The sequence below is a fragment of the Macrotis lagotis genome, chromosome 5 (genome assembly GCF_037893015.1).
Source record: "Macrotis lagotis isolate mMagLag1 chromosome 5, bilby.v1.9.chrom.fasta, whole genome shotgun sequence".
NCBI lineage: Eukaryota > Metazoa > Chordata > Mammalia > Peramelemorphia > Peramelidae > Macrotis > Macrotis lagotis.
The window spans coordinates 129,566,979-129,587,716 of NC_133662.1; the positions used below are offsets into that span (position 1 = coordinate 129,566,979).

Consider the following 20,738-nt stretch of genomic DNA (forward strand, 5'->3'; position numbering starts at 1 on the left):
GCAAAATTCTAACTTCCGATCTAGTATAACCATTTCATTATTAGAGTCACCACATTTGGCAGTTCTGAAATATGCTTTTCAAATGTTCTCAATGGCAAACTTTATTTTGGACATATTTGAATCAGTTGGTTCATAAGCATCTAAGCATCTACTATACTCCATGCATTAGACTGAGCTTGGGGAATTCAAAAATGGTAAAACACAATCCCTGGTCTCATTGATCTCCATGCCTAAAAGGGGGAGGGAGGAAGAACAATAGCACATAATTATTGAAGATAAGTACTAGGGAGAAGACACTAGCATTAAGGAAGAGTTTGGAATGCTTTTATACACATTGATCTATATCAGTTTTCAAAACTTATCCTGAATTGTAAATGGATTCATATAACTATTATGCTATGTCTAATAAACACTTCAAATTTTTTGTTAAAAATATATAATCATAAAAGATTCACTAGTGATCACCTTTAAGGAGTGTTCTTATTTCTGGTTTTTCTTTTTTCTCAGGTTTATCCTTGTGACTTGCTAGAAAGAAAAAGAAATGATTTTGAGTTTAAATTTAAGAATTAATACAAAGAATTTGTAATGTAAGAAAAATACTTTCTCATATTAATTATAACTAATGTCTTCATTGTATTTTAAGTTTTGTAAAATATTTTACACATATTTCATTTCAGTAAGATGCTAATTTTTTTGCCTTTTTGTAGATAATAAAACCAGTGACTCTTAAAGATAAAAACAATTTAAGAATGAATGGTGATATTTATACTTTCAAAGTTAGAAAATGAACTGCTCAACTAATTCATAAACTTGTTCTTGGGGTCAGCTTCTATGATTACAGAGGGAAGTTTGTTCCTCCTGCTACTAGAATGCATCTTTTCCCAAACAATACTCCCACTGTATCCTTCATAAGTTTCTGTCAATAGACCTTTCTTGCATTTCAAACACTTTTAGGAAACCTTAGGGCAGTCTCAATCATTGCATTATTCCTAATGAGAAACTTCATGGTTTAGTGGATGAAACATAGGAAATGATGTCATGAATCCTCTCTCAGATAATAACTATGTGATCCTGGACAAGAAAAGCACTCTGGAAATCTTATATGTTTTATAAACATGAACTATTATTTTTAGTGAAGGAGAGTAATCATGAATCTTTCTCTCCTCAAATAAAGGAAGAGAACCTGTAAAACTTAGCATGGTACTCTTCAATGTTCCTGAACCAAATGTTTCTGTATATTAAATTATATTAAAGAATAACAAGGAGGAGAGGATCATAGTAGATGAAGGAGACAAGGCAAATGAAGTCCCTAGATATGAATCCCACATCTAAACAAAGTCAGTAACAATCAAGCAGAGTGAGAGTCAAGAGGACTATAGTATATATGTATTATGCAATAGTTGTTGTATGTGAACTGATAAACTTCGCCTACACATTAATATATTTCAGTTTAGAATCTATAATTTCATCCGTATGGATACATCCCCTCAGTAAACTAATTAATAGTATTCTAGAGTTACTAAATAAAATTTAAACCAACAGAAAAAATTTAAGCAGAAAGGGGTAGGAAGTAAAAGATTATCTTGGATTGAGTAGTAGGGCTTCTGGATAGGAGAGATTAGTTGATGGGTATTGTAGTTTGAGAAATTTTTGTTCATGCACATTTTTATTTCAGTCACATAAAAGATGTTGGAGTCCCTCCAGTATCTAATCATCCATACATCAACCTTCAGTATTATCTCACAGGTTCCTCCAACCATCTGGTTTAGTGTAGAAATTATGAGTATCAAGCACTATAATAATGGTATTTGAATAAATACATTCAACGTGAATTGGAAAGTATGGGAACTCATTAAAATGGCACTATCCAAACATGGTTTATAATTCCAATCTTTTATTAAGTAATAATATGAAGCCAGATTCATCATTTGACTTACCTGGGCTTTTCTTTTTTATTTATTTAAAGAAAAGGGTTCAACTATATTCTCCCTAAAGCCAGGAATATACTGGAAAATGTATGTGTGTTACACCTTTAAATTTAATCTGAATATTAACATTGTCTTCAGCACTTTATTAAGTCTAAATAATTCCACTGTCCACAAATAACCAACCAATCAAATAAATAAATAAATAAAGACCTGAATTGCAGCATTTCCTGATTTCTGAGGTATAAACAGTTCACTATGAATATTTAATAATCGGCTTTCATAAGCTGGTAGGATCTGATTGCAGAACATTACTTTGCAGTATCAAAAAAATGATAATCCTTAGTATTTAGTGAGTGTCTAGGGGATGATGATACTCAAATCACTTATTTACATCAAATTAACAACTACTAGAACCAATAGGAAATGAACATCTTATTGCAATTATAACTATGATGACTGAAGGATGGCACTTCCATGAAAAGTGCCCATCAATTGACTTTTGTGAACTTTGAAATGTTTGATTACTTGATTATTTTTGTTGTTCACTATTTTTGAGAAAATCTTTACAAAAATGAAATAGTTTATTCTCTTACATTTGTAAAAATCAGGTTATTCAGTAATATCTCAAATTTTCCACATACCTATAGTAATTTTTAAATTTGATTTTGATTTCCTTAGGTTCTTTAATATACTCTCTGATAAATTCATGCTTTCTCTCCCCATGTTCATTGGTGTGATCAAGAAGTATACAAGAATCTTAAGGTGATTTTAACTTTGGTGAAAAAATAATTAGGAAGGTCAATAAACTTGGCAATTAGGTGAGGTAGTAGAAATGGTGGATTGAGCCAGGTAGACCTGAGTTTGAATCCTGCCTTAAATACTTACTAGCTGTGTAAGCCTGGGAAAATATATAAACTATCCCTGACTCAATTTCATTAACTGTGAAATGGAAAAAATAATACCAACCTACTTCCCGGGGTCATTGTGAGAATCAAATGAGTAAATATGCAAAAAACATTTTGCAAGCCTTAAACTGCTAGCTAATATTGTTGCTATTATTATTATCAATGGCACTATTGCCTAAATTGTATTTAATTGGTGGGAGAATAATAACAAATTATGAATTCAAATGGAGTTCAATGACTAGTCCTTTAGGAAAATATCACAAATAAATGATTTGTGATAGTAATATTTTGCCAAGATAGTTATATAAACTCTCTGAAACAGAGTAAATCTCCAGAGGCTGGGAAAATAAACAACTTGCTAATGTAATTTGTGTGTTGTGTATTATAAATTGTGATGTCCAGTGATTTTTATTCTATTTCAAATATAAAATATTTCTTCCAGTAGATCTTACTAAAATTCTAATCAAAATAACTAGCTCATAAATCTTTACCTTATGAAAAAAACAGAAAGAACATGATGAATTTTAGACATCAGGATTCTAAAAGGGTTTGCTTTTATATACTGCTATCCTACCAGCTCTTGGGATCCATGTGACTAAATGAAAGATGTGTTGGGTGTTACTATGCAGTAAACTCTTTCTGTTTGCAGTTCAGAGTCTCTAAACTGTATTCAGCTTTTAGGATTCCATTTTCAAACAACCATAGTTTTTAAATCTTCTCACTTCATGTAGAATATGTGGAGAAGAGAAATGGGAAAGGAAATTTAAAAGTCACGGTATGCATATGTGAGGAAAACAAGAAAATTATTGGGGGGGGGAGAGAGAGAGAGAAAGAGAGAGAGAGAGAGAGACAGAGACAGAGACAGAGACAGATTCATTAATGTGTTACATTCAATCTTTTGCCTACTTATATTTAGGAAATTATTGGAACAGTAATATGAACCCAATTCTGTATCTTTCAAGAAGAGAAATAGAAATAGGTTTCATGGTTACCAATAAAAATTAAATAAAAATCATACTTAGAATGGCTATCCCCAGGTATTGATGGAAAAAAAATATATTTCAGGTTTTAATGGAAATTTCTTTGTATACATATACATTCCAAGGACAAGGATGTCAAACCCCCACTGATTTCAAAACACAGCGTTTTAGAGATTAATGTAGCTAGCTGAAGAGTCTTGAAGAGCAGAATTAAAATGCCTCTGCTTTCCAACCACCATTTTAATTTTTATCTCCATTAACCTACCATTTCCACTGCTCCTCCCTAACTCTCCAGTTTTTACTTCATATGATAATGAAAAGAACTGAGCTAGAAAAAGATTGAGCTAAGTTGAATTGAAGAGGATTTCATTCATACATTACTATCAGGGAAGCCTTAGTCGCTTATTCTGCCATATGAAACAGGCATGAACAATATTTAAAAGCTATAAGTGTATGTACTATATTTGTTATGGAATATCTGGCAACTAGAAATATGCATTCATGATCTTTATCCAATATCTATGAACACATTTTTTTTTATAACTTGGGAAATTTCCTGAAAAATTTACAATTTAAAGAGCACTGAATTTTCCTTTTTCTTGAATTTCCTTTATTTGAATTAAAAAAACTACAACCATCTTAGAGGTTACAAAAAGTCAACAACTTAAAACATGTAATTAAAGACTCCTTATCTCATTACATCTGATTATAAAAGCCTGAAATTTAAGCAAAGATTGTTAATTCATTTTAGTACTTCAAAAACCCAGAATCTAATAAGGGTAAATAGTATAGACTATAGCTATTCAATTTTCACAGTCTTTAAGAATGGTTCTGGGGCAGCTAGGTGGCACAGTGGATAAACACCAGCCCTGGAGTCAGGAGTACCTGAGTTCAAATCCGACCTCAGACACTTAATAATTACCTAGCTGTGTGGCCTTGGGCAAGCCACTTAACCCCATTCCCTTACAAAAAAAAAATTAAAAAAAAAGAATTGTTCTAGCCAAACATTTTATTACACTATTTCCAACCTGGTATGTGTCTCTCATCTAAGTTTGTAAAGGCTGTTTCTCAGATTACATGAATATTATCTTTCACTGATGCCAGTACTTGAAGTGTTTCCAAATTGGAAGGCCCTGCCAGAGATAATATTTCATTGGCATAACCTTTGAGAACCCAATGTTTCCAGAGTGAGGCATAAGATGAAAACTTTGGTGGAAGATACAATTCCCTAAGAAAAAGAATTGGGAACTCCTTTCTCAATAAATTTGAAGATGAACATATGAAATCCATTTAGATCATCACTAGAAAAAAAGTAATAAGAAACAAACATTTCACATTCAAATGCTCAAATGTAAAGTGAATAAAGGAAATAAGATGCAAATATCTTCCAAAAAATCTTTAATTGTCGGAGAAGCTTTCAGCCCTAAAAGAACACTTTTATTTTTTAATGATACAGCAATTCATTTAGATCATTATTTCTACACTGCCACAGATTTCAACCCCTCTACACCTTAGCAGAAATTGTCCTGAACTAACAAGCAATTAAGAAAAGGAAGGGAAAAAAAGGAAGGAAGGATTAGATGAGCCAAAGAAAGAAGGAAGGAAGGAAGAAGAGAGGGAGGGAAGAAGGGAAGGATGAAGTAAACAAGGGAGGAAGGGAGGGAGGGAGGAAGGAAGGGAGAAAGGGAGAATAGAAATAAGGAAGAGAGGAAAGAAGGAAAGAAAAGGAAGGAAGACACAGACAAAGGGGGGGGGGAAGGGAGGGAGGATGAGAAGGAAAGAAAGAAATATGTGACTAAGAATTATAGCCCAGAGATAGAAGGGTTATCAGAGATCATTTAATCTTATTCTCCAATTTTAGGAATGGAAAGACTAAAACTCAGGCAGGTTAAGTTACTTGCCCAAGATGATATAGATACTAAAAGTCTGAAATGGATTTGAAACAGTCTCCTTATTCTTTAATTAGTGTTCTTCCCACTATATTTTGCTCTTCTCCTGAGTAAATGGACTGGTCTCTGGATAATACAGACACATTTGTTACTGGGGGAAGCTAAGGGAATATGCAATTACAGAACACCTAGTAAGTTCTGGCACTGTGCTTATGGGTCCATGACTGATGACTTTTCAGAATAATAGAACATTCCAGAACATGTCCTCTACTTGAATGACCTTTACAAATCACAGATCACTTCCCTAAACCATCAGAATAAGACTCTATTGAGTCTTCTATAGGTTGAGACTGTAGCCAAAAAAGTCTGAATATTTGCAACAGAAAACAGAGGGGGGGGGATTTAAAAAAAGAAGTACCTCAAAAGTAAAATAAAATAATATAACAAAAAATATTTCTCTACCTTTCTTTTCTGGCTTTTCTTTTTCTGGTTTTTCTTTGTGAGTTACTGTAAAGGAATAAATAATAATTTTATTATAAGGAAAATAATACATTATAAGATGATATAATACAGATTTCTGGGTCCTATAATTTTTTAAATTGTATATTTAATAATAATCAACAAACACAGACATTTGTGGATTTATACTATCTGTAAGAGAGAACATCTATCTTCTTAGAGAGTAGGAAGTGATGGAGTATGTAGTATAATATGTAAAAAAACATCAATTGCACTTTTTCTTTTATTCATTTTGAACTTAAATACATAAATACAAAAAGAACACTTCCCTGTATACAATACAACATAAAAAGAATATTCAATATAAAACCATGAATTTCCAGTTCACACTGCTTTTCTTAAAAACAGTAATAAATATTACACATCATTTTCACAATTAGCCTTCCTTTCTGTGTTCTTTCCAAGTTTTCTTTTGTTATCTGCTATGTATATTTTTCTCCTCCCTCTGCAAATCACTCTAGAAAAGGCTATCAATCATTAAATACAAAAAATGTATTACATATTATATATATGTAAAACATACTATATGTAATTCTATTCATCACTTCAATAACACTTTTTAAAATAACCAAAAGAAAGAAGAAAAATATAGAAAGATAGCTGACCAAATACATTAATTTCATTACTTTCTTGCTGAATAAACTATATGTAGCTCATATGATGCTAATGACATCATGAAATTTCTGTTTAGTTGATGCTAGACATTGGGGATTTTTCTGATATTTATGGATTGCTTTTCTCACTTCCACTTGTAACCAAGAATCAAGAGGAAGCATTAATAAAACAACATTAATAGAGAAGAGATCAACAAAGTAAGAGAATACTGTTCAGCTTTTTTCAAATCTTCATCCATTTCTGGTAATAGAATGAGAAGCTCTGAAAGATGCTAAGAAAAGCTTTTCTTGTATTTCCATTTAACAGTTAATGTAGACAGATTTGGATGTTCACACACAAACAGATTGATGTATCATAACTGCTGGTTAGGGACAGAAAGGATATATAAATATACTAAAATCTAGTTTTTCTTTGCTCATTTTATCTTTTAGATTATTTTTAATAATAATTCATACTTTCAACATTTGAAGATTTATAAACCTTAAGCTACCTATTTGTAAAAATAGGAAATATAAAACATTTTCATTTAAAAAAAAGCAGAGTGTTTATATATTTGCTCAGCCACATATCTAGTAACTCTCAGAGTTATGACTCATACACAGGTCTTTTAGCTCTAAAATCAAAAGGTTAATTGTCAAAATATTTGGCCAGCAAGCTGGCATAGCCCAGCTTGTACAAAGACTGGCTTTTTCCCAATTAGGACTTTCATCTTAAAATCAGTTCTACAAACTTCTCTCTAACTAGACCCATATGGTTCTCCCTGCAGGTCTCTACCAGCTACCAGGTGCCCTTTTGACTCTATAGTCAAAAGACTCATTTTTACACCAGATCAAACCAACTTGGCAAAACTTCCAGTAAAATAACATGTCGCAGAATAAGGGAAATAATATAGTTATATGGATTTTTGTGGTTACATTATTTCCTTTGATTCTCAAAACAATCTTTTGAAATAGATAAACCTCTAATATTAGCATCTCATTTTGAAGATCTGATAATGAGGCCCTAAGAAATGAAGTGACTGTCTTTTAACTCTATTTCTAACATCTTTTCATGGATATAAATAGGGTTGGATGTCTTAGACACTTTGCAGGATCATTAGTATTAGACCATTCATCAGACTTGCTTATGGTTCTTTTGATTATAACTTGTAAATTCATATTGTTCACCAGTGAGATACCAACACAGGACTTGTTTAGCTTAGATTTTCTAATATGATTCAGATAAATTAAAAACATTTAGCAGTGAAGAACAACCTTTTTAAAGCTCCTCCAAGAGTAACAAGTTTGGCTATGATAAGCCATTCTTTCTATACCTTGATTAGAAAGATTCTCAAGGGAATGCCTTGTCTATCTTTTTTGCCTCCAGGAAGGACTGGCCCTAACCCACCTCAGACAGATGGTTGTCCATTCTATTCAAGGCTTTTCAGATTGACAGGCACATGGACATAAATGAGAGAATTAATACAAAATCAAAAGAGCAACTGGGCTGAATTCAACCTCAGATTAGCATATTAATGCCTTATCCTCACTGCCCTAGGGAAGGCCTGGTTCCTCCCAGTGTAAGTTTTGATTTGCAGACACAGTTACTGTACATAGAAATTTCATTATCCTCAGAAGTGGCAGCATAATACTGCTTAGAGAAGCAGCTGTACCTAAGTACCCCAGGGAGCTCTTCAAAATGGAAACCAGCCACTACAGCATCTTGGGAAGAAACTTCAAGTGCTGGAGAGATTAAGCAAACTCCAAGTTGTTATATTTCTCTCATCAAAATGATCATAAGAATCCAATCCAACTTTAGGACTAGAATCCTTCTAATTTTGCAGCGGAAACCATTCTCTTTTTGTACCTCTTATCTTGGATTCAATATCTAAAAATATAAAAGCAGAGGGAAAACAACAAAAACAAAAACAAAAAACATCAACAACATCAATCCTTCTTGCTACTGACACAGTTTGACAAGTTACATCTTAGCTGGTACATTTTTAGCTGAGGACAAAATAAGCCTTTTGCACCTGCTAGAGCTTAATTTGTTTGTCATCCTTATTTATAAGACACAAAAGTCCCTTAGCCATGCTTTAATTAAAAACAAAAGGAGTCCACCATTTGGAATGGCAAAGAAGTTGGCATTGCTCTGCTTGTCCAAAGGCTGACCTTTCCCCACCAGAACTTTCAACTCAACTCAGCTCCCAGAGCTCCCTCTAACTGTCCCCATATGGTTTTTCCCTGAAGCTATTTGCCAGCAGCCTTGGGTTCTTTCACAGTGTTCTTGGCCTCGAATGCTTGCCAACCGGATTGGGTGTCCTTTGCTGAAATAGAACTAAGTGCTAGCAGTGAGTCTGGCTGTGGCATTCTTAATCAGACACAAGCCCTAGCTACAGCTGGAATAGTAGGAATTTTGGTCCCTGAGTTCGACCAGGCTACTTTGCTTCCCTCTCTCTTCTTAATGATTGAATCAAAAGTGTCAAGCCAGATTTTAAAAGCCCTTCTGAACATTGAATTTTTCTGAGGGATTATCTTTCTTCAATGTAAGATCAACTAATTTTAAATGAACAAAGTTCTCTCTCATCAGATTGCTCTCACTAAGTCTTCACAGGCTCAAGGAGTCTGCTAATAAAGTTCACCAAAAAAGTAAATTAAGAAGAGTGAGGGAAAAGATTGCATTTCAAGCTCAAAGTTGGAGACATGGATGATATTCAAGAGTCAGAAGGGAATAATCTAAGTATTACTTTAGAAGTTCAATTTTAGAGGTGAGTACTTTGCAATGGGATCTTATTTAAATTTACTCAAAATATTTTTCTCCTTATCCTTGGTTCCCTTCTTTTTGGATTTTCCTTTGAAAATAGAATAGTCTTTTTGCTTTTGTATTGAAGAAATATTTTCATATTTCACTCAAACTAAAGAAAAGTCATAAAGATATGAAAGAGTGAGTCCAGAATATGCTAATGGTATGGAACCAGTTCTGATTCACCACTGAAAATGATCCTAGATGCTTTTAGATAGCTAATCCATTTTGGCATGACAAATCCTGGGCTCTAATATGCATGATTTGCACATTTAAAGAGTGAAAGCTGATAACCTATCAGGCCCATTGATTCAGAAACTTTTTTGACACATTTCCCTAGCTTTCCCTGCTATTTTTGGCATGGTTTCAAAGCCAACGCTCTCTTAGATCAGGGTCAATGTGAGGCTTACCTAAATAACTGGACATTTAACAAAGAAGGTTTACTTTGCTTTAACACAGCAAGGATATACACAAGTATAAACATTAAGGATATAGTGGTATTTGGTTTTTCTGGACACCAATTCCTTTATCTTCAAATGGAAACATGTGTGGTCAGTTATCAAGATCAGTTATCAAAGTATGGTGACCCACTCAGGTTTTAAGAGGAAAAGAATCTTCCTTTTTGAAGTCACCAGTAGAGAAAGTCCAATGAAGCTTAGTGGGGGAAGAAAGCTATGTTTGGATAAAGGGAGATGCTTTCAGCTAACTGCTGTTCTAGAATATCTACTAAGAAGATGCACAATTCTGAATGTCATAAAATTAGGTCTTAGAAATCATATAATCCAAGTTGCTTATAGATGACATAAAAGAGGCCCATAAATGTTAATTGACTAGTCAAACTATTCAACTGTGAATTGAATCAACTGTGAATTGGGACTAAACTCTTCTAACTTTGTCCGGTTACTCTTTATACATTTCATAAGTACCATTCCTGGGTCATGTCACACCACTGCCACAATTCAAAGTTGATAGTTAAGAGGTTACCATTTATAAGGTGCAAATTTATTTTTTGTAATAAAACTATACTTATTATGAAGTAGCTACTGGCAAACATACTATTATGTCTTTGATCTCATTCAAACATTTAGACTACAAAGTAAGTGGGTTTTTTCCCTCCCCAATTATTCTTGTATCTTATATCCTGACTATAAATTCTTATTGTGATGTTTCTTTGTGGTATAAATAATCTATAGTCACTTATGTACAGATTGTGCCCAAAGAATATAAGTACAGGAAGGTAGTAGAGAGATTCTGGTGACAGATTTTCAACTGGAGTAACTAGTTATGAAGGGGAAGGTCATCCTCACTAGGATAACCAATATTATTATTAATATTTTGAACTTGCAATTCATGATATAAAGAAAAACATAGTTCAGATTAGCTTTCAGTCTTGAGCAGTCCCCTTCTGCTTCTAACATCACAAAAGTCTAGTATTTTAAAAAGTGGCAGAAAACACAAATCATTATCAAATTTTTAGATCATCTATGAATATTAACATAAATTTGGGGAGTTTTTGGTAGATTGTTTGTAATTGAGCTCACCAAAAAGTTGAGTGAGATACTTAGTTAAACAAAAACATATAAAATCATTCAATCAGTGGATGGAACTAGAGGAGGAAAAAATAAAGATGATAAATATAAAGGATTTGCAAAGATTTCAACAACAAACTATGTTTTTATAATTTTCATCAGTGAATCAATGCATTTGGACAATAATGACATTGTCTCTGATGCATAGCATGATAAAATATAAATGACTCCAAAGAAAACAAAGAAAGGAAGAGTATGTGGACCTATTCCAAGAATATGCAAAGGAAGTCCATGATGCAAAGGGAATAAAAAGTGAGAAGGCTGTATATTAAGATTTATGGAAGGCATACAAAATCTTATTTTGGGTACTAGAGAAAAAAAAAAGCTTTCAGAAAGAGTCTTCCATCAATAAATCAATATTGTGGAAAATTACTTGATAGAAATAAGTTTGTTCAATGACCTGGTAATTAACAATTCATATATAACTATGGCAGGGCTGGGTGAGACTCTTAAACTGAAAAAAGAGATGAGAAGCCACAAATAATAAGGTACAAAATTTGCTTACATTATATTTGACAGATTTCAAATGAGCAAAATCAATGAAGATAAGATTAGAAGGAAAATTATTGGAGAAAATATGTTGAATCAAATATCTCATATCATGCACAAAATACACAGATGAAAAATCATTCTTTAGTGGATAAAGACTGCTCCAAATCATTAGTAATCAGAGAAATGCAAAATAATATTAAAACAATGCAGGAATTATGCTTCATTAACAAATTGGCAAAGGTGACCAACTATGGGAAGAATCAATTTTAGAGAGCTTCATGGGGACTGGCACAATGTTATATTGTTGGCAAAGCTGCCAATTGGCCAACTATTAGGGAAAGCAATTTGAAATTATATTTTAACAATTATTTTGATCCCCAAATCCTACAGCTATGCATAATTCCCAAGAAGTTCAAGAAAGAGCCTATATAAACCAAAATATTCAAAAAAACTACTTTTTTTGGAAGCAAAGTACTGGGAAAAAAAGTGGATGGTAATTAATAGTGAAATACTTATATACAGCAACATAATTGATGCCTTAAGGAATATAAAAATTTAAGAGAAGCATGAGAAGATCTTATGGTTGAGAAGAAAACAGAACCAGGAAAAATATACACAATGAACACAATGTAAACAAAACTGAAAGTTGAATAATTATATTATCAAGATTGATCTCAGCATTTCTCCATACCTTCATTGCAGAGGCAAGCAACTATGATTATGGAATATAGTACATGCAATAGATATATTGCCAGACATTGATTGGAATCTTAGGAACATCTTAGTTCAGTAAAATTAATTGGCTCACTGAATAATCACTACTTCATATCATGTATAAACAAGGAAGATTCTCATTTTCTATCAGATGTTCTATATTATGAAAAAATATATATATATATATAAAACTCTATTCTGATTTTATAGTCTAATTTTTAAAAGTCACAAAATTGATAGTTATAAATAAATTAAAAAGGGAGGAAAATGCCATGATAGAAAATAGGGGATAAAAGTAGGATTATCAAAGGCAAAATGTTCCAGAATGTATGAATGATCAAATTTCCATGTCACCCTTGAGGGCTTCCTGTCAGAGTTTCAGATTTTAGCCATATATTTTTGTGGGTTAGCAATTCACCATGTGCTTGAAGCATTTTCAAGACCAGTAATACACTATAGATACATGCTTCATCTAAAAGGAAATCACTTGTGATTCTCAAACTAAATTACTGTGCATGGTCTAGACTGTGAAGTTGTCAAAATGGTTTGCTTGGGATTTGTTTTTTGGGGGTTTTTTCTAGAGCAAAGTGGAAAGGAAATAGGAAGTCTTGTAAAGATGAAGAAAGCAGTTACTCCAGTTTCATGGCAAAATTAAAAAAAATGCTCAAAAAAGTTAATAGACTTCAATATTGTCACCTTTTGTAGAAAATTTAACTGATACAAGTCTTTCTAATCCTTTATATTTATTAAGGTTCAAAAAATGTCCTGGTTTCCTACTTGGGTCACATCTACTTTAAAAAAAATGGAGCTTATTATATATTCACAAACAGAATAATAGTATTCTCACTTCAAACAGAAAACAGTATCTCAGTACTAAGCTTTGATTTCTTTGTCTCTGTCTAAAGTTTATGAAAACAAAAATTTTGAAAATAAAGTTTTTAGTCAAAATTGGAAACTACTTTTGAAAAGAACATATTGTTTTTATGACCAAATTTTGCACTTTAGTAGCTTTAATTTTTTGCAAAATGTTTAACAGAAAAGGTTGATTGATTTAGTTAACTTTGCTCTTTGGAATCCCATTTGAGCTTTTTTTGGTAAAGATACTGCCATTTCCTTTCCCAGATCATTTTACAAATGAGGAAACTAAGGAAAACAGCATTAAGTGATGAATCATTTACTCATGATTGGAAAAATGATTTGAAAGTGATTTGAGCTCAGGCCTTGCTGATTCCAGGTCTGGTACGCTAACCACTGAATAACCTAGCTGCTCTCAATTACCATTATAAAAGCTTAAATATTTGAATGATGATTATTTTATTTTTTTAATTTAATCAGTCATACTAGTAATCACAAAGTAACACAACAACTAGAGGAAAGGCTTTAAGGTATAGAATAAATCCTCTCTTTTGAAAATACAGATCACTGAATAAGATTGACAGGCAAGGGTGTAGTAACATATATGCTTGTGAAGGGAGAGCTCACAGTAAGAGATTTGGGAGCCAATAGAGCACTGGAATAAATTTTAAAATAAATTCCTTCAGAATTTTTTTTTGGTGGAAAAACATTTAGGCAATTAGTGATCTATTTTCAGAAAATCACCTAATACAATCTGTCAAAGGAGTTTTATCAAACTAGCAATATCAGGCTGAGAGAAAATCTTTGGTGACAAAAAAATTATTTCCTAGTGAATATGATAAAAGGTGGCTCTATATAGACCACTGAAAGTCAATAAGACTTTTGATTTGATTGACCAAAAGTTCAAAGGTAATGTTGTAGACATTGTAATGTGTTAGCTCAGAGATAGGTAAAGCTCAGATCTCTCATGTTTTACTGATCTAAGAAGAATCAGCAGTCAATATTTATGTACTCTGATGTTTATTCAAAAACACTCCAACATAAAATATGAAAATTCAACATTTTTCCTAATTTCATGTCCTTGTACAGAAAACTGAAAGGCTGATAGATATGCCCCACATATGGGTAAACTCTATTGTAGTCAGTCATTTCTTACTGAAATATTAAAATAATATTTACTCTTTATTTTATAATGTCACTATAATGATAAAATGAATAACTTGGTCATAAAGGGGAAAGATTCTGCAATTAAGGAATTGTGTAAGCACATTTCTTCTCAAAAATGGAGCAGAAATACATTGTTCAAAAAGTTGGAGCAATAAATTATAAATTTTTAAAACCTGAGTTTTACAGTGATTTTTTTTCCCTGTAATTACACAAATGAGCTTGTGTGAACTGAAAATATTTAATTTTTCTGTGCTTTTGTTTTCATGCTAACTATGGTCCTTGGTTGTTTATACTTGCAGAGTCAACCAATAGCTTGAGAAGAAAGCAACCCTGTGGCAACTAGTTGGTACAGTGGATAAAGCACAGCCCCAGTTTCAAGTCTACAGTCACTAGCTATGTGACCTTGGACAAGTCATTTAATCCAGATTACCTTAAAAGAAGGAGGAGGAGGAGGAGGAGGAGGAGGAGGAGGAGGAGGAGGAGGAGGAGGAGGAGGAAGAAGAAGAAGAAGAAGAAGAAGAAGAAGAAGAAGAAGAAGACAGAAATCTAAGTCAAATGAATCATATTTTCTTAATGTTAAATTAAATCCATGGAGAAGTCCTAGTCTTCATGAAGAGGTCTGGGACACTAAACAAATTGTAATGGAATCATAATTCTCATTAGGGTTCTTAAGATCTTATATTTCAATAAATACTTGAAAATGTTTAGTTTTTGTTTGCTTGTTTTAGAGACAATTTGGTGTCTGCACTGAGGAGACTTCATTAATGAGCCAGACCTTGGCTGAACTCCTTGCCTACAGAATTAGAACAGGCCGGAACTTGAACTTGACCTTTTTAAAAAAGGCTATGGCCCCTTTCTTCATTCTGTCACAATTACGCTTCCTTGCCTGATCTCACAATCTTATTTTTGACTAAAACTGTCCATAACACACCCTATTGCTTATTACTAGGCTCTTCCCCTGCCTTCTTTTATACTAGACTGGATAGTTTGCCAATGGCCCTTCTCAGTTCCTCTCCTGGGTCAAATTTCCAGTCTTTGGACAATTTGACTATCCCCTCTTAGTTACAGTTGTCCCAGTTCTGCTACTTATGTTGAAAATGAACATTTCAATTCATTTTTTCATGTAAAAAAAAAAGAAGGAATTTAGTGAACTAGATAATTTCTAAACTTCTAAAACCATTATTAGATCTTATGAAACACAATCGTGGAAATTGAAATGAAATTAATACAATAATGAGAGAAAAATCTGATTTGTCCAAAATAACAGCTCTCCTACAAAAACATTGAAGTAGGTAATTTCTGCAAAATCAGAAATTCCTCCTTCAAAAATACCCCAAACAAGTATTTATACCTTTCAAAAATCAGATCTACTTCATAACCTTTTGATGAGCAACCAATCCATCATTCCTTTTTTACATAACACTGGTTATTATTAAAATCTTGTACAATGTATTTTTGTGAGGGTATTAAAGTTCTGTTAAGCATAGACTTCCATATACTATAACATACAAACATGTGTGTGTATATGTGTGAATACACACATTTATTTCCACAAAATTAGGGACATTCTAATATACCCCTGTTCATAAAAGAGAAACCTTACAAAGTTCAAATCTCAACCTCAATCATACTAGAAGCCAATATATAGAATAAAATGTAAAATCCATCTATCTAATCACTGCCCTGTCATGGAATCATTAAACTTCATTGCCTCATTACTGAGAAATATTCGGTATCCTAAAATATATCTGGACTATTCAGAAAACCTATCCAGGCTACTCAACCTCCTTGACTCTAGGAAAGGCTTGGAGAAATTGGGGACTTGCAGCCAAATTCACTGTTTTAATTATTCAATGCTCACTAGCTCTTTTGACAGTTTAATAAACCCACTCTACAGTACCCTGCTCGAAGCCTTTGACAGCATGGTCCAAATAGAGCCAGGTCCAAAAAACAAATGGTGCCATCTGCATAGCTACATACAACCCAGGAGCAACAACATTAACTGAGCAGTAAAAACCTAGAGAAGGATAAAAAAAAACAATTAAAAAACTCCTGTGTTTCTCCTTGATCATTCATCCAAATGAAACACACAAAACTAGGAAATTCATATTTATTTTACATAGGCAAATAGAACCTCCAAGCTATGTCAAACTTCCTTGAACAAAAGAAGAAAGAACAAAGAGAAAAAAGAGTGGAAAGAGGAGGGAGGAGAGAGGAAAGAGGAGAAAGTGAGAGAGAAGAGAAGTAAGCAGACATTAATCCTTAAGTAAAAGTAAAAATAGGTTACAGATGAGTAAGGGTTAATGTCTTGTTTTATATGAGGATTGGCTGAAAATCTGGAACATATGGAGCACTGTTAAACTTAAAGAGGCCATATCAGTAAAATGTTTTGAGTTCATCAGAAAAAAATGATTTAGCAAGTGGAGCACTGTAACAACAATACAAATATTAACATAGCTCAAGGTTAATCAGAAACTAGTTTTGTATTACTTAGATTTGGTAGTTATTACAATTAACTTTATAGTACACAATTCTATTATACACAATACTAATTATTCCATATACTGTGAGAATGAACTATACCCAAAGGCTTAACACTTAGAACTTCTTTCAGTTTCTACTCACATCACACAAATGTAATGGCTATTAAATATTCCTCATTTCATTAGGACATCCAAATTAGAGAGTCACTAATTAGATAAGGATATTGGCAAATACAACAGTAAGGATGGTCATTGGTTGGATGCTTTTCCTATTTTTATTACTGTATCATAATTTAGTTTTGCTCAAATAATCATGGCCAAAAGAGTCACCATAAATGAGAGGAGCTGTTAAGAAGGTAAAGGCAAGGGTAACTCTGGGTAGTTTTCTAGTACTGTTTCTGGATGAAGTTCTATTTGAAGGATCATTGAATATCCTCATTGTCACTTTTAGACATTCATACTGTATGTATATAAAGGAAATATTATGGGACATGGCAAGTCCATATAAGATCATATAATCTCTTTATGCATTTTTTCCAGATATTTTCAAGAGCATTTCCTGGCATGGGAAATGAAGGATTAAAATGTGTTTCAGTGATCTGTGGTACATTATTATAGTGTAGAACAGGAGAAAAAAAGAAATTCCAAATTCCAGAATTTGGAAAACAAGAAGTAAGGTTCTTAAATGGCACTTTTAGAGTAAAGGAAAGTTCCATCATTACTCAGGAATATAGTCAATTCACAAAGATTTTTTAAATTTTTTTTTGTTTATCATTGGGCCTTCATAAAAAGCAGTTGCATATTCATCCAAATTGTATGCCCACCACAAATATAATACTGTTATAAGTAGTTCAAAATCATTGGACTGTCATATATTTTGAAATTATTATAAGTTCCTCATAAATGATAAGGGATCTATCTTCCATGTCACTCTCATACTGAAAAGGTGTCTATGACTTCCATGGAATAAGGCATACCATCTTCTTTTTTTGCCTTTCTTCTCTCCCTCCCTCATTTATTCTTTTCTTCCTATTTTCCTCTTTTTCTCATGGTTTTTCTCTTTCTCTATCTCATGTTCCTCTAGCTCCTTTTCTCCAGATCCTTCTCTTTCCATTATCTTTCCCAGGGTCTTATTCATGGGCCCAGTCCCATCATTGATAGGCACAAGAACATTGATTTTCCCTGTTTTCATCTCAAAGTATCCTGGTGACATAATTCTGGGAGGCTCACCATATTGGCATCAGGCTTAGGGTAGACAACCATTCAGCTTTAGGTCCCGTAATTAAAGACTTCCTGAGCTCAAGTAATTCACAATCTTCAGTGTCCCCCAGTAGCTGGTATTACATGTATGAGCTCCATGCACAATCAACTCATTTTTCTAAATTAATTTTATATTTTTCTCCATCATGCTTTCCATTTGCCAGCCAAACTTATCTATCTTCTATCTTCTGCCTCTATTCTTTGGCATACATGTCCCTCATAACTAAATTTATCTTCCTCTTCTTCCTCTTCTTGAAATTCTTAGTTCTTTTCAAGGCTCAACTCAAGTGCTGTTCCCTACATACGATCTTATCTCCTAATGACACATATAGCTAAAGCTCCCTTCAAAAATATTTACTTTATAACATTTACTTCTATGTATATTCTCTTTCCATCTAATAGAATGTATTTTGAAGTCATAGATAGTACTTCATTTTGGTTCTTCTTTTACTAGAGTTTCACAAGGTAGAAGCTTAAAAATTGCTAGCAGAATTTTAAATAATCTCATTATATACTATAGGGATTAAATGAGACTAGATTAGATAGATAGATAGATAGATAGATAGATAGATAGCAAACACTTGATATTATGATCATTGTTATCATCTGCATTTTTTATTTTAAACATAGAACAATTCTCTGTTATTCAAAAGCAACTAATCTTTAGAATACCACCGATTTACCATAAAAAGATCGAGAAATCAATTTTCACTTTCTTTATTCATTATTTACATAAATGACACATTACTAGTAATATTATTCTATGGCTAGATATGTTGCGCTCAATAGTTGGCAGAAAGTTGACAATGGTTTTGTTCATAATTCTGAAGTAACATATTTTCAAAATAATCAAAATAGTCTTATTTATTTTCTCCCTTCCTATGTATCTCATTAAAGAAAAAAAAAGTATATTTCAACCTGCTCAAAGAAGATGTTATGAAAAGAATAAATCCTGAACACAAATAATGAAAAACAAATAAAAACAATTACCTTTAGGTGCTATTTTCTTTTCGGGTTTTCCCTGTTTTTCCACCTTCTCTTTGTGAATTTCTGAAGGGGAAAACATAATTTGCACTTTAGAAAAAAGTTTGAATAATGAAGGGAGGAAGAAATGAACTTAAGATATAAGTTAATCCCTGAGCTATACAGTATTTCCTGAATTATCATATACAACATGATGGTGACAAATAAAAGGGAAACATTTTTATTACTTTTATTGATGTTTCTCTTACTTATACCACCTTAAAATAAGAGAAATTTTAGTGGTTCCATAAAGAAAATGACATTGGAGAAAAATCTTGGTAAGCTTGCACTATGTTAGAATGCCATAACCAATCACAGACTATAATTACATTTTATTTCAATTACTCTCACTACAAATTAAGAATCCTTAATCGAAATCTAATTTAGATTTAGTAAGACACAATTTTTACATATTAAATTAAGAATTTGTGAAATGAGCTGTAACGACTACCTAATAGGAAGTATAGCTCAGAATTATTGAGTCAAGTTTCTTAATCAGCATTTGCTATCACATTGAACCAATAATTACAGGGACTAGATAGATAGATTACTTTATATTGCAAGTGCCTCTACCATGGCTTTGCATCTATTGAAAAGCCCAGTGATTGAATAAGCCTAGGAATGCAAATAAACTCTGAATTTCCCATTAATTTAATCTAGAATAAATGTCAGATTAGGATCTTTATAAATATTATCAGAAGTCACTAGGCACAGAGGCAATGTTAGGAGATGAAAGGAGCTCTGAGATTGTTATCAGGAAACCTGGGTTAGTATTCTGAAGCCAACCCGTATCAGTTGTGTGACCTTGGTTAAGTCAACTAATTAACTGTAGAGAAGCAATGTGATATAATGGCTACAAAGGTATCCTTGATATCTGGCTAAAAGTCCTAGATGATTCAAGTTCTACCTCTGACATACTGGTTATAAGACCCAGGTAAGTCTCGAAGACTACAAATTGTACAGCATATACTGATTAGCATTGCTATTAGGTGTTTTGCCACTGAGAGTTTCTTCTACTAATGATGGTATTTTTTAAAATGTATCAACATTTGAACTGAAGTTATCCCTTTCATATCATAACTTTCCCTATTGTGAATTTCCCAATCTTGATTTTGATATATAACAGGTTGGCATAAGAAATAAATTTTTTGCAAGTTTTGCCGGTCACAGAAAACATACAAAGGTTAACAGATGAAACAAAAAAAAAGTTCAGAAGCTCAGAAATGCATAAAATATATGAATGGTATTATATAATATCAACATATTTTATCTTTTAATATCATAGTAATTTAGATTTCTGCTCTGGGAAGAAGGGAGAGTCAAAAAATTTTATATGGATTTTTCAGATTGCAGCAGACACCTTGCACCTAACTCCCCTGATGCTGAAGGGATATCTATATTTACTTAAAGGGGGTTCTACAAGAAAATTTTCATCTGCTACCTGCATATCAAGACTTGTTTTTGTGTTTTTTTAAAGGGTGGGGGCGGCTAGGTGGTGCAGTGAATAGAAAGCACTGGCCCTGGAGACAGGAGTACCT

General features: G+C 32.7%; 1 protein-coding gene across 1 annotated transcript in view; it reads right to left on the minus strand.

The window, feature by feature from the left end:
* LOC141489371 (uncharacterized) overlaps positions 1–19,258 on the minus strand; it is a 794,154-nt gene extending 774,896 nt beyond the window's left edge. The window contains exons 1-3 of the mRNA XM_074190035.1: positions 19,168–19,258; positions 6,165–6,209; positions 466–525 (exon numbers count right to left, since the gene is read on the minus strand). Of these exons, the coding sequence (XP_074046136.1) occupies positions 466–525; positions 6,165–6,209; positions 19,168–19,243 (181 nt within the window). The 5' untranslated portion in view covers positions 19,244–19,258. The remainder of the gene's footprint in view (positions 1–465; positions 526–6,164; positions 6,210–19,167) is intronic.
* Between the last annotated feature and the right edge of the window lie 1,480 nt (positions 19,259–20,738).